We start from the raw sequence: 14306 nt of genomic DNA, 5'->3' as shown, positions 1-14306 counted from the left end.
CAAGACAAATTTCTAAGGCTTATAGCTTATGATAGGCTAGTTTAAACTTGGGAAATTTTGTAAATTTGGAATCATCAAATAAAAATAATTCTTTTGATGTATGCATTGTAATAAAAAAAATAAGAGTTTCTTTTGAGTTTCGGCTTCTACTAGCCCAGTCTGCTCTCTACTTACTGTTTGTTACCACAGGCTGTTAGAAAGGTCCATGCATCAGCCGTGAGCTAGCCAGAATGGAACCTCCTGACCCTGTGTTGGCAAGCGAAGATAAATCCACAATGTCATCGCACGCACAGTAATTTATGTGAAACTTCGCAACTGCCATAATTCAAAAGTTATTTACCACGTTATCAGTAACCGAGGCATTATTTTTTTCAATCCTTTTAGTATCTGTAACCGCTGCTTATGAAATAAATCTTTCTCCACTTTCTGATTGTCAAAAAATTTTCATTCTTCGCTATTTTATTTCCTAAAACTTGAAAACGGTTTATTTCATTTTCAAATTTTCTCCTCATCTCTCCTTAATACATACCTAAATTCAGTAATCCTATCTGGAACAAGCCAAGGCTTATAAACAACCTAGAAATACTTAAGACAGGGTAGATCAAATGAGAAGATTAACTATCCACTCAATAATTATTATTATTTTCAACATAAGAACTAGGAACAAGAACACGAGTATAAAAATAAATGATGAAAGTGCCTAATCGTCGTTGAATCGTCTGCCGAGCGCAATAATATTGCTTCACTCTTGCCGAGGCTAAAAACAGTTTCTTCTCCCCAAAAATGAATAAGGAAAAAGTTTACATGCTATTGCTAAACCAAGTATATGTTTTCCTTCTTTTAGCAAACAAAAAGATGAAGAAGTAGAAGAAGGAAGCATATTTCCCGCAATTCATAAGACGAAAGAATCTTTCTCGCTTGATGTTTCAGCAATGAACGGATTTTCTTTACCAACTCCTTCAATGCCGTCTCCAATTCCTGAGTCTGACGAATCTCTTCCTGCCAGCCCTCCTCCAGGATGGACCAATGGAAGCTCTCAATTAAGCGCAAGAGAAAGGCGGCGCAGCAGTATGCAGCGAGGTTCTATATCTTTAGATGACACAATACTGCTACTTTCTTCGCGAAATCAGCAAAAGAATGAGAAATGTTTCAATCCTATCAAGGAAGTGCAGGAAAAAAATAGCTCACAGTCAAGTGTTTATAGAGGATCTTCAAGTGTCATCGTAGATGTTGGGACTTCTTTAAACTCCATGAAAAGCTCTTCAACGATCTCAAGTGATATTAGAAAAGGCTTTCAATTTAGAGGGAAAAAGCTTGAGGAGGGGAAGCTAAATATGGAGCCAAAGACTGAATACAGCTGTTTGTACCCAAGACTGTCACCATCTAGTGGTGGAAGAAAAAGTATAGTGTCTGCTTTTCTTAATGTTGCGAGCCAGGTACGTCTACGTTATAACTTAAAATTGTGTTTCACCAAAAAAAAGAACAGTAAGAGAAAGCAAATAGATCTTAATTTTAATACAAGGGTATACATAGTTATTTCAGTTGTTTTATTTAATAAACTTCTAATCAGAGTTTAATAATATTATTTCTTTTTAATTGATTAGGGTAACGCTATATTGATTTTTCTTTACCCTAAGGGAGTTTTAATCACTTTAAAATCGTTTTCTAAAAGAAGGTTATGTAAAGTTAGCCCATGATTTTATAGATATTTCACATGATTTTAATTCCACCAACCAAATATGCATTTTTTCATGTCCTTAGTAGCACCTGGAAGGGGTGGTTGAAAGTGGTCATATTGGGCGAGTGGTATTAACTTGTCCTTCAAAGTCTATTTTTGACAGTTGAACTAGAAATATACGCTCGATGTGTCCTAACAATCGAAGCTGTTAGATTATGATGACCTGCAAGATAGTTAGAGAATAGTTTAGAAAGGAAAACAGCCGCAACTTTGGAAAGGGATCCGCGTAAGTAATGCCAGCAAGAATAGAGAGTGGTTTGGTTTTGAAAGCCACCTGTCTGTGCTATTTATTTGCTTTTGGAGTCCATGTCTCCACTCCAAACGTTGCAACCAGAATCACTAAAGTGCGGTAAAGTCTTATCTTTAGTTTTAAAGACATGTTTTCCATATTTAAAAATAGAGGGAGAGACTTCAAGCATATGGAGATGAGAGTCGGATGTCGTTTGATATTCTGTATGAGTCATTTAAGGATGAGAGCATTCTTCCCAGGTAAATGAACTGATCGACCTACTTTATTTTATCACCTTGCATATTGACTTCAATAGAGGCAGACCTTGCTCTGAGGGCCGTGCCACTTTGATCGTTTTTTATGTCTTGGTGGCATTTATCTGTATTCCAAAGAATCTATCTACGTTGTCGATATTGTTTGCACTCACTTAGAACTCCTCTATTTTTCCGTTCTGACGTTTGATATCATTAGCATAAGTGAAGAGGTCTAAGACGTATTCTCCTAAGACTACCCCCCTGTCATTAGAGATGAGTCACGAGATCAGGTTGGAAAGCTGATTGAAGTCGAAGAACTGTTTGTATACCTCTTCCTCAAGTTGCAATTATCAAGTTGCAATTGATGCTCAGGCACCACATATCTTGTAATATTTATTAATTGATCTAGGAATTCTTTTGTGAATATTTTAGCAGTTTTAAAAATTACTTTTGGATCGCTTGTTGTGCAAGGGAAGTATGACAGATATTGGTCAGGACTGGGGACACAATTTTGTTCCCCACATAGTTGTTACTATTCTATGGCGTAAATTGAAGACAAAATCATATTCTACTTTGAGCGATTCTGCTTTTATGCTGTCTGTTCCGGGTGCTTTATTGGGCTTAATGGATTTTTGGGTAGCTTCTGCCTCTGACATTAGGGGTGGTGGATATCGTATCTAATTTCATTGTGCTGGAAAATTCTGAAGGAGTCAGGGTTTGGGTTTACTTTGAAATTAATCTTTCCCTGAAGATGTAATTCCAACGGTCTAGGATTCCAGTACAAGTTGTAATTTTGTATTTTTGTTACTTCCTTAGCACATTTTAACATGAGATGTGAGTTATCCCTTGGGAAGACATCTTCGCACCGCTGACATTTCTCAGTTATCACGTCTTTAATTACCTGGTGATTTTTCTTCTAAATTTAGCGCTTGAGTTATTTGATTCTATCCTTGCTTTCCCGATCATTCTTGTTTCGGAGAGTTCATTTCTCATTCCACATACTAGTAATTTCTGTTTTTAGTATTTTTTAGAAGAGTTATTTACTCTAATTAAACGGCTCTTGTGATTCAGGAGTCATTCATAAAGGATTGGGACAAAAATTGAACTCTAGCGTAAGGAGCGATGTATTGAGGAGTGGGTACTCCTCCTCATATATGTAATAATTTCTGTTCGTTTTAAGTTTTATTGTTACTCCATACTTTCAATTGAAAAACTTGTTTTTATTTAATTTTAACAAAAGAAAAAAATTTACTTGTTTAGTGCCTTATAAAGACTAAAGGAAGATCTTTTTTTTGCTTTGCTGTATGATTTTACAAGAAATAAGAGCAAAAACTAATTAAAAAAAAGTTTTCTTTTGGAAGAACTCGCGTCTTTTCTATCATTTGCTAGTTTCTAGGATTCTATACATATTGGAAAACATCAAGAGTTAAAGCTAACTTTGTATATATATGTCGCGTAATCAGAGAAGCAACGATTTGTTTTCAGTTTAAGTTTGAAATCAGCTTTTTGTTTCCTTAGAAAAACTTTTTCTTTTTAATCAATTTAACTGACATCTCTAACAGAAATAGATTGTAATTACAGATGGCTCTACTTTTGAACCGTGAGTAAAATGATCCCTTTTTAAATCTCTTAATGTTTTTGTTTGTTTTTATATGAAAATATATTGGCAATGGCTAATTTGAATATTGAAAATATATTGGCTAATTTGAATATTGCTAATTAAATCAGGAAAGTTACCTGAATTAAATCAGGTATCTATACCTGATAGCCTTTTTAAAGGGTAAAATAACTCCTTCTATCCATTTTTCTACATACATTTATAGCATTAATTTTAAGTTTAATTTTTTATTTGAAATCAGTTTCATTTCAGGCCTTATTTTATGCTATTTGTTTGTTATTAGTATTTTTGTTCCGATTGGCTGAACAGTGAAAATTTTTTCAGCATATTGATGGAATTACAAACTTATTTGCACGAAGTGTTCAAATCAACCAGAATTTTACAATTTAAAAATGTTTCACAAGTAGGTAGTATAATATTTTAGCGATTACCTATTTTTTTTTTCAGGCAGCGACCCATAGTGCAAGCTCTATTAGCAGTAGTTACATGCGAGCAACATCGTCACTTGATGCTCTTTCAAAACACAGAATTTCTGATATACCACAGCACCATCTATGGAGTGCTAAAAGCTTAAATACCAGTAGTAAGTAGATCTTATAAATTTTAGGTAGTAGACCAGCTAAGAAACTTCCATCATAAATAATAATTGTTATTTTAGCATCCATAAAGTAGAAACTAAAGCATTTTAATGGTATCATGACAGTACCAATTTTAAAAGTTTATTTTACTTTTGATTTAGAATTGTCAACGTTGAACATAATAGTAAAAAAAAAATTATGAAATAAAAGTTTATATTAGTTAAGGTTCTATCAAATATGAGCTCAGTGAAAAAGCAATTTGATTACTAAGAGTGTAAACAAAACAATTTTTGGACTTTGAAGAGATACAAGTCGGGTAACTGGAATAAAATTGGAAAATAACATATAGAATGATTATAATGTTTCATACAGCAATATTCACAAGTGTGCGATCATAATATTTCATACAACAACAATAATATTTCAAGTAAACAAAAATCTCAAGGTATGATTTATTAAGACAGCCACTGGAAAAGCAAATGTGTTCGTAAAGAAATAGGCTTAAGGGTAAAGTTTTTTTTTGAAAATACTGAGTTCTTTAAATCTATTTTTTTTGGGGGGGGGTCTCAAGTCTCTATTTTACATCTTTTAATATTTTGGCCGTTTAAGGGATCATTTGATTGGAAAATGAAAGTTCCAGTGACCTTTTTAAGATTCAAAGGCTACTGGAGGATAGCCAGCCCCCTCCCACACACCTTTCTCCCCATTGGATCCTTTCAGATCGTTTTTTCCCATCTTTCCACATCGAATCAAAACTTCAAGGTAGGCATTGAACAAAATCAAAACACATTACGTGCAAACATTTTGTAAAAAAGGTGGACCACCAATACATTAAGAAATACTTAGAATAATAATTTGAAACTTTCAGGGCATGATAAGGGGGTATTCAATTGAACAAAAGGCTATATGTGCATACAACTACTACTGCGACTACTTTTGCTAATTCTATTATTGCTACTACTACCGCTACGACGGCCGCTACTACTAGCACTAAAGGTATGAAGTTGAAAATAACAGGGAATTTGAATGAAATCAAAACACACTATATGTGTGCTGGATGTCAGAAGGCGTATCAGCAATATCTTATGAATAGATTGGAATATTAAATTGAAACTTACAGGGTACGCTGAACTAACCAAAAAGCAATATTTTTATACTAATACTGGTATTACTGTTACTAATGCTATTACTACTACAAATATTGCTACTATTGAGGCTAAGTGTAATGTTGAAGTTTTAAGGGAATATTTGTACACACTATATGCATGTACATTGACGAAAGAGTGTATCAACAATTTCTGTGCAACAGGACTTAAAGCATTAAGTTCAAACTATCAGGGCATGTTGAGGTGGATATTGATGCAACCAAAGGCACTTTGCGTACCACTACTAATACTCTCCTTATGATTACTGCTACCCCTGAGATTAATGGTATTAAGGTGAAAACTTCCTAAACTAAAAATAAAGGGTAAAAAATATAGTGAATATTGAGGGGATTTGAATTAAACTAAGACACACTATGTGCCTAAAAGTTGTCAAAAGGCTGCATATGCCATATCTTGGAATGAATTGAAGCGTTAAGTTCAAACTCACAGGACATATTCTGGGTGATGTTTAACTAGCCAAAAGGCAATATTTTCATACTGCAGCTAATACTTTTATGGCTACAGCTACTATTACCACTACTGCGACTACTGTTACTGCTGGTGCAAGCACTACCACTACTGCAGCTGCTACTACTAAAGCTAAGGGTATTAAGGTAAAAATTTTAGGGAATAATGAGAACTTGTTGAGTATCAACAATTGGTATCAACAATATCCGAGGAACTGCTTAGGGTTTTGAGCTCAAACTTCCAGGGTATGCTGAGGGGTAATATTGAAAAAAAAATAAAGGTGCTATATGGATATTACTACAAATGCTACTACTAATATTACGGTTATTACTAGTTCTGAGGCAAAGGATAGTAATTTAGAGCTTTCCAGGAATGTCCAAGTTGGTGATAAACTAATCCAAAACACAAAATTTGCATATAGGTGTTAAAAATTTCATATCAGCCATATGTCGACAAAAGATTCCAGCCTTAACTGGAAGCTTTCAAGGTATGTTCTGGGAAATGAACTAACCGAAATGCACTAAGTACACACTACTACTGCTACTACTAACAACTCACCGCAGCACCAAGCCACCTGAGGCCAACACTGCTACGCATGGTCCTCCTCCATCTCAATCTATTCAAAGCCTCCCTGAACCGAATGCTCCTACCAAGGCTAGGAATTAAGGGAAATTGTCAGGAAATGTTGATATAAATGCTGCATTAAATCAAAACACACTATCTGCATGCATTATGTCAAAAGGGCATATAAGCAATATATTAGGAACCGGTTAGAACATTAAGTTAATATAGTTACAGGGTATTTTGGGAGGGACTTGAACTAACCAAAAAACACTAAGTTCATTCTAACAGTATTGTTATTGCTACTGCTGTTACGACTCCTACTACAACTAGGACTAAGGATATTAATTATAAAATTGAAGGGGAAAATTTAGGGGGATTTGTTGAACTAAATCAAACCCATTGCGTACATTCCGGATGCCAAGAGTGAATATGCGCAATTTTTCAGAAACCACTAAAAATATTAAGTTAAAGATTTCAATACATGTCAAGGAGGATGTTGAACTAACCAAAAGGCACTATATACATAATGCTGCTACTATTACTGCTGCTAGTTCTGCTTCCACTACTACTGCGACTACTATTACTACTACGACTAAGGCTAAGACTGTTAAGGTGAAGTTTTCAGGAATATTTTGGGAAATGTTGAAATAAATAAAACACACGATGTTCATGCAGATTGTCAAAAGCTCGTATCAGCAGTATAAAAAAAAAGCTCTAGTGCATTAAGTCAAAAATTCAGGCCATGTTAAGGTGGATCTTGAACTAACCCACAGGCACTATGTACACTATGCACGTGTGTACTATGTTCAAGTTGGTATTAACCTGAATTAGACGGAATTATGTCGATGCTGGTTGTCAATAAAATGTATCAACAATATCTCAAGAGCTGTTGAGGTACTAAACTGAAACTTTGAGGGCTGATGCTATTACTACTGCTTTTACTACTATTAAACTAAATCTGAAGGGTTGAAGTACATCCAAGTTGAGAAATTATCATAGATACAATCCTTAGCATCGAATGTGGTATTTATTTTTATTTCAGGGAAAGTTAAGAGTGTAAAATCAGACCAAAAAGTTCTGTGTCTATCAAGATTGTCAAAAGTGTATACTTGCAATATCCCAGTGACAGTTAAGGGTGTTATTTTGGAACCTTAAGAGTATATCATCGGAAACTTTCAACTAAATCAAAAGTGGTATGTCCATTAAACTTGGTCGTAAGTACGTATTTGCAATTTCTCAGGAATGCATAGAGGAATTAAGTTGAACCTTTCAGGGCATATTGGGAGGGATTTTTGTATAAATATAGTTGTTAAAAAGGCGTATTTGTAATATACCGGGAGTGGCTAATGCTATTAAAAGGAAACTTTCAGAGGATGCCGGGGTGTACGTTGAACAAAATTAAAACCATCATATATATGCAGGTTATCAAAAGGGCATAACAGGAATGTCTCAGCAATATCTTTGAGGACTGCTACAGGCACTGCTACTATTTCTGCTAGTGCTACTACTAAAACTACTATTTATGCTACTACTACTATTGCTACTCTGACAATTTCTGACTGTGACTACTTATGTTTGTGACTCGTTACAGCTACGAGAATATGCGATAAACGCTCCAATTGCTTGTGACTGTGACTTTTAATACTTGGAACTGCTTTTGCGGCTATATGTAACTTCGACTACAATAGACACTTGTATCTGCATCTATTTACTACTGTGACTGCAACTTATTGTGACCGTGAATACTCGAAACAGTCACTGTGACAACTGAAGATGGGCCTAAATTTTGACGTCTACTATGACTAATTGGGGAAATAAGTGCGGCTATAAAGAATTACGGCTTCTTGTAACTGCAACTCTAACTTCTTGTGACTTCTGATATTACTACTACTACTCCTAATATTATAACTACTACTAGTAATACTACTCCTACTAAAATAAATTTAAAAGGTTTTTTTCCACAAAAGGAGTTTTGCAAATAAAAGTAAAGAGCTACATTAACCCAAAGATCAGTAGGTATGAAGTCAAATAATATTGCCATTGTAAAATTGCCATAAATCTTCATCTATAAATAGTTAAAATTCAAAACAAACAGAAGTTACAGTAGATAACCAAGTCGCACTCAAACAAAGCAAAAATTACTACGATGAGGAGTAGGGCTAATGCCCTCCATACCTTCTAATGACTAGAACATATTTTCTACTTTACTGCGAAAAAAATATTTTAAATGATTTTTCTTTTTTAACCAAAAATTATAAAGACTTTCAGGAATGAATATCAGTATCTACTCGCTTTAAAGGAACAATTGCGTAGAATTTTTTCTTGAAAGTAACTCCATTTTTTTTTTTTTTTTTTTTTTTTTTTTTTTTTTATTATTATTGACACCCTGGGAATTTTTGACCTGAAAATTCTATCTAGAGTTTGGTAAACTTCGTTTTTCGAGCCTTCTTTTTCGAAACATATTTTTGTTTAAATGATGGATGAAAACAAGAAAGGAGATAATTAATGAAAAGAGAAAAATCAAATAGGTGAAAAACGAGGATTTTGTCAGCCAGTAGCAAAATATGAAAATGAAAATATTTTGACAAGAACCTCTGCCAAGTCGTCCTCAGTGCTAAAAAAAATATAAGAAAGAGGAAAAAAACAAAGAAAAATCAATAACAAAATCTAACCTTCCTAAGTGAACTCTACGAGAGGAGAAAAGACACTGAATCAAACAACAAAAACCAACTTGCAATCAATTAAAGAGAAGTTATCAATTATATTGAATAAGTATACTTTGCCTTGCAACAGATCTCGCCAGTCTACAATTTCGGTTTTCATCAGATATGCGGAGTGGCTGTCTTAAATTAGATTGGGTGAAAATATTAATAGAGTCTTTTAATATTAAGTTGTTATAAATTGGGCTTAAAGAAATATCTCCCGTGTCTCTATTTATAGCCAAATTTCTATTTATATGTTTTTTTTATCTCAATTGCCTCTTTAAAAGATTGTGGCACGCCTTTTACGGTAGATATTAAAGTTGCCTCTTCAAAAACAACTAAATGGTCAGGATTTTCGTATATATGCTGGACCAGAGCTGAATCACAGTTGTCATTTTTATTTTCAAATTTCAGGGACTTATCTATTGAAATTTTGTGTTCATGCAACCGTTCCCCTAGTTGTTGATTGGTCCTGCCAATGTAAAATTTTCAATATGAACACGGGACTCGGTAGGCAACACTATCTAGAATAGGGTCCGTTTTATCCTTTCCCGATTGAAAAAAATATTCAGCTTTTTGTTCAATTTTGATTTGAAAGAAACAGAGATTATGTTTTTTTTAAAAATTTTCCAAGTTTGTCGCAAGTTTCGAGACGTATCGTAATGTAGTAAAAGTTTTTTTTCTCAATTGTCAGGGTAACTGAATCAAGGGGGACGGGCTCCCTATTTTCCTGTTTTACCCTTTTTAATCGTCTATCTATTATGTCTTCACTGAGATTGATTGGGTAGCCATTGCAGAAACGAATATTTCTAACGTAATCTAACTCGGATTTTACATAATTACGTAAACATATTTTTAGAACCCTGTCAACTAATGAAATTACTACCCCTCTTTTTACATAAGGAGGGTGATTTGACTAGAAATATAGATAACGATCATTATGGGTCGGCTTTCTATATATAGAAAATTCAATGCTAGGAATATTTTTTATAATTAAAACATCCAAGAAAGGGAGTATTCCTGAATCTTCCAGTTCTATTGTGAATTGAAGATTCGAATCAAAAAGTTCAAATGTGCCAAAAAATCTTTTAAAGGGTCTTGACCATGTTCCCAAACAGCAAGAATATCATCAACGAAGTGAAACCAGAGAGAGTGTTTTAAGGGGAAAGTGTTCAAAGCTGATTGTTCTATTAAATCCATGTAAAAATTTGACAAAAAAGGAGACAAAACAGTGCCCATGGGTAGACCCTTGACCTGAAGGAAATATTTTTCTTGAAACATAAAATATAAGGAAAACTTGTTGCAAAGACGTACAGCGTCATTATTGTGTCAATTTCCAAGCAGAATTTTCCTCTAATTATCTTTGTCAGGCCTGTTCACATTTATGGACATCGTATGAAGTGCACATGGAAACTGAATCAAAACTAGATAGAATAGTTTTTCTGTCATACGTCATGCATAGCCAGTATGGTCTCAGAACGTATTTATGTTTAAATGATGCAAATTTTTCGTGTAAATTACGTCATATACATATATACGTTAAAAGAACAACAACCAAAATATGCATGATAGTATTGTAATGACGTCATGCACAAATGCAAAAGGCTGCATACATGTTACAGTCATAAATAACGTCATTTTAAAAATCATATTATAAATAACATATTAAATATCACATCATAATATTTCAACAATGTCATGCATAATGTAAAACTAGTTGATATATTGAATAGTTCATAAGTCAATTTAAGAACATAGTTCTACCCAGCATCATAAGTATTTTAAAAATATGCCGAGAGGTAGATCCAAAAAAAGCAATTTTACAATTGCGGAAAATGATTAGTCTTTCGGGAACGAAATAAATTTGTCCAACCACCTAAAACAATAATGTGACCTAGAGGACGACCCAAAAAATGTAAATTCACAATTGATAAAAATGAACAACTTGGATGACCAACCATGATAAAACAATCCAAGCAGCTAAAGCAAAGCGCATGAAAAAAAAATCAATGAAAAAACAGGTTGGAATTGCGGACAATATTTTACAAGCTGCTAATTATTCTAACAATGTAGGAAAAAAGTTTTTCCATAGGTGAGCCAGGTGGTATCAGCAAAATCTATATTTATAAAATCGTGTATTGTATTCCGTGTGACAAAAATTGCAAAGTAAAATATATTACGTTTTACTGGGATCACGTCAACTCTATTGCTTCGTGGATAAACAACACAAGACATATGGCTTGAACGTTTAGCCTTCCTCGGGTGCAATTGCCAGCGTAAACCCTGGTTCAAACAAAACTATAGAATTAGCTGAAGTGGAGGTTTTCTTAATTGATAAAGTACCGGTGTTACCCAAGTATGGTTTATAAAATATGGATGCGGTCTACTTCAAATTCAACCTTGACATTTGAAGGAAATATTTTACTTGCTGGAGGTGATTTCCGTCAGTGCTTACCTCTTCAACTCCGAAGCAATAGCAGTAAAACACTATATTTGTCAATAAAAAAAAGTCATCACTGGATGTATTTTAAACAATTTTGCTTAGAAAAATATATACATTTCGATCCCGAACAGGAAGCATTGGCAAAGTGCATCCTGTACCGGGGACTTGGGAACCATCCCAAAAGTGACTTCAATAAAATCAAATTACCTGAAGCTATTTCTTGCGATAATTCAATTGAAGAAGTATTTAAAGATTACTATGCAAATCAGAATGACGATGGAATGAAGGAACGGGACATTTTAGCTTCGCTGAACAAAGCTGTAAGGAAATAAAAAAACGGTCAACCGTCTCTTAGGAGACAACAAATTTTGTAAAAGTTATGATTCTATGAAGAATAAACAGGAAGGAAGAGTTGAATTCACTCAAGAATTCCTCAAATCCACTGAAATTGCAGCTTCGCTATCCCATGACTAAAAAATAAAGAAAATATAATAGTTAAGCTTATGCGTAACTTATACATTTAAGAATGTACGTGTAATGGAACACGCCTGATTGTTACTGAATTATGCAATAACCTAATTAAGCCAAATATATTTACAGGGGGAAAATCTGGAGAAGAAGTTTACGCTTCTTGAATTACGCTCGATTCCAGTAAAAAGGAACTTGGATGTAAAATACCATGATATTAATTTCAACTTCGACCGATATTGACGATGACAATACATAAATCACAAAAGATGGGTCGATCTCCGTACACCTGTTTTCAATCACGGTATTTAGTACGTGGCATCTTGTCATGTTAAACGAAAACGCAGCTTAAATGATCTGCTACCACCTGAATATGAATGACTAACATATAATACTGTAAGGAAGGAAGCATTGAACACTCTTATGAAACCTATTTTGTTAATATTAAATGCCTTTTTACTAACTATGCAAGCTGTGATTTTGCACATATTTGTTTATTTATCCTCAAAATCGGCCACATAGTTTTTCTTCTAAAAACTTCCATACTGACATTTTTGGCCTCAGGGTGGTTGCATCAAATCTATGGTGACGCCATGACATCAAGAAGAAGTTCACATTATCCGCAGTTAGAAAACTAGCTATAGTAAGATTCATATCTATACAAGCGTGACCCGTGCCGATTGCCATGGCCCGAGCTTTGCTTGGTACGTGGTATCTCTTTGTGTTGATATGCAGCTTATTTTAAAAGTTCACCTGATACCTGAAAATGATCGATGATACATAATGCAGTGTGAGTGGATGCATTTAACACTCCCAAAGAAACCCCCTAATGTCAATATTGGAGGCTTTGTTTTTATTAGGAAAACGTGTATTCCTTATAATTGTGCATGTATTTGTTTATTTTTTCTTGAAATCAGCTATATAGTTATTTTCTGAAAGCTAACATACTTATATTTGCGATCTCAAAAACGATCTAAATAGGTTACAACTTAAGGAAGAATGGATATTTTTGTCGATGCATGGCTGGTGGTTGCATCAAACCTATGATGATGCAATGATATCTAGAAGAAGATCACATTATCTTGAGTTAGAAGACAAGCGACAGTGGGAGTCAAATATATACAACCCTGCTGCGTGCCAAGTGTCAGGGCCCGCACAACGCTCGAACTCCTGGTCTCAAGTAGTTAACTTTCAATGTGCAACCAATTGTTTTTTTTTACTTATATTTTTTAAGATGATAATTTTTTATGTTAGAAATAAAACCACATAGCAAGAAATAGGATTGTTGCCAGTAACTGTAAATTATATTATGAGCTGTAGAAGGCATTGTTTGATTTTTATTGATGATGATTTATTGTACTTTACCCTGTGAATATTACTTGATTTTATTTCTGCTCGTCGTTGTAGCTCTTTAATTTTCTTTGAAAAATTTCTTTTGTAGAAAAAGTAATTTTTTAACTATCTTCTTTAAAGGATGAGCACATATTCCCTTGAAAAATTTAATAGCATTTCAATACATTAAAATAAATATTAATTAAATATTCCTTTGGAATTCTTCAGCTTTACTTGGCAATACTGTACTCTGTGTGACGTGGTTTCATTTCAATGAGTTTCATTTCAAGCAACGAAGATTTTGGCTTCTCTTCGTTTACAATGCTCTTCAGTTCTATGAGATATTGAAGATTAATTAATTCAATTCGTTTCAATTTATCCTTAAGAAATGAAATAAATAATTCAGCTTTTCCTATATTTTGGGATTTTTGGCATTTAATTCTGAAAATTTTCAACTGATATAAAATTTGTTATGTAACTGCAAAAAAAAATTAAATTAAAATGTTATGTTACACATAATAAAACATTTCTTTAATAAATAGAAAGAACGTTTTCAATTAATAACTGCTTAGGGCCATATTTGACTCTCTTGAAGAGGTTTTGAGATTTAGTTGCAGTTATTACTATGTTTAAAAATGACACTAAATAGGAAATATAATGGTATATTTCTTGTGCTTTATCTTTTTCTTGTTTGAATTATTGTATGTGGAGAGACTCACATATAATCTCGTCCTTTGTATTAAATTCCTGTCCGTGAGGGGAATTTT

At 33.7% G+C, this 14306-nt stretch overlaps 1 protein-coding gene across 1 annotated transcript in view; it reads left to right on the top strand.

Moving 5' to 3' along the window:
* The window catches only part of LOC136043045 (uncharacterized), a 135113-nt gene that overhangs the window by 109284 nt on the left and 11523 nt on the right, over window positions 1–14306 (top strand). Inside the window, exons 5-6 of the mRNA XM_065727952.1 lie at window positions 845–1436; window positions 4287–4422. Coding sequence (XP_065584024.1) covers window positions 845–1436; window positions 4287–4422 — 728 coding nt within the window. The remainder of the gene's footprint in view (window positions 1–844; window positions 1437–4286; window positions 4423–14306) is intronic.

The sequence above is a fragment of the Artemia franciscana genome, unplaced genomic scaffold (assembly GCF_032884065.1).
Source record: "Artemia franciscana unplaced genomic scaffold, ASM3288406v1 Scaffold_289, whole genome shotgun sequence".
NCBI lineage: Eukaryota > Metazoa > Arthropoda > Branchiopoda > Anostraca > Artemiidae > Artemia > Artemia franciscana.
This window is presented reverse-complemented; position numbering and strand designations above follow the sequence as displayed.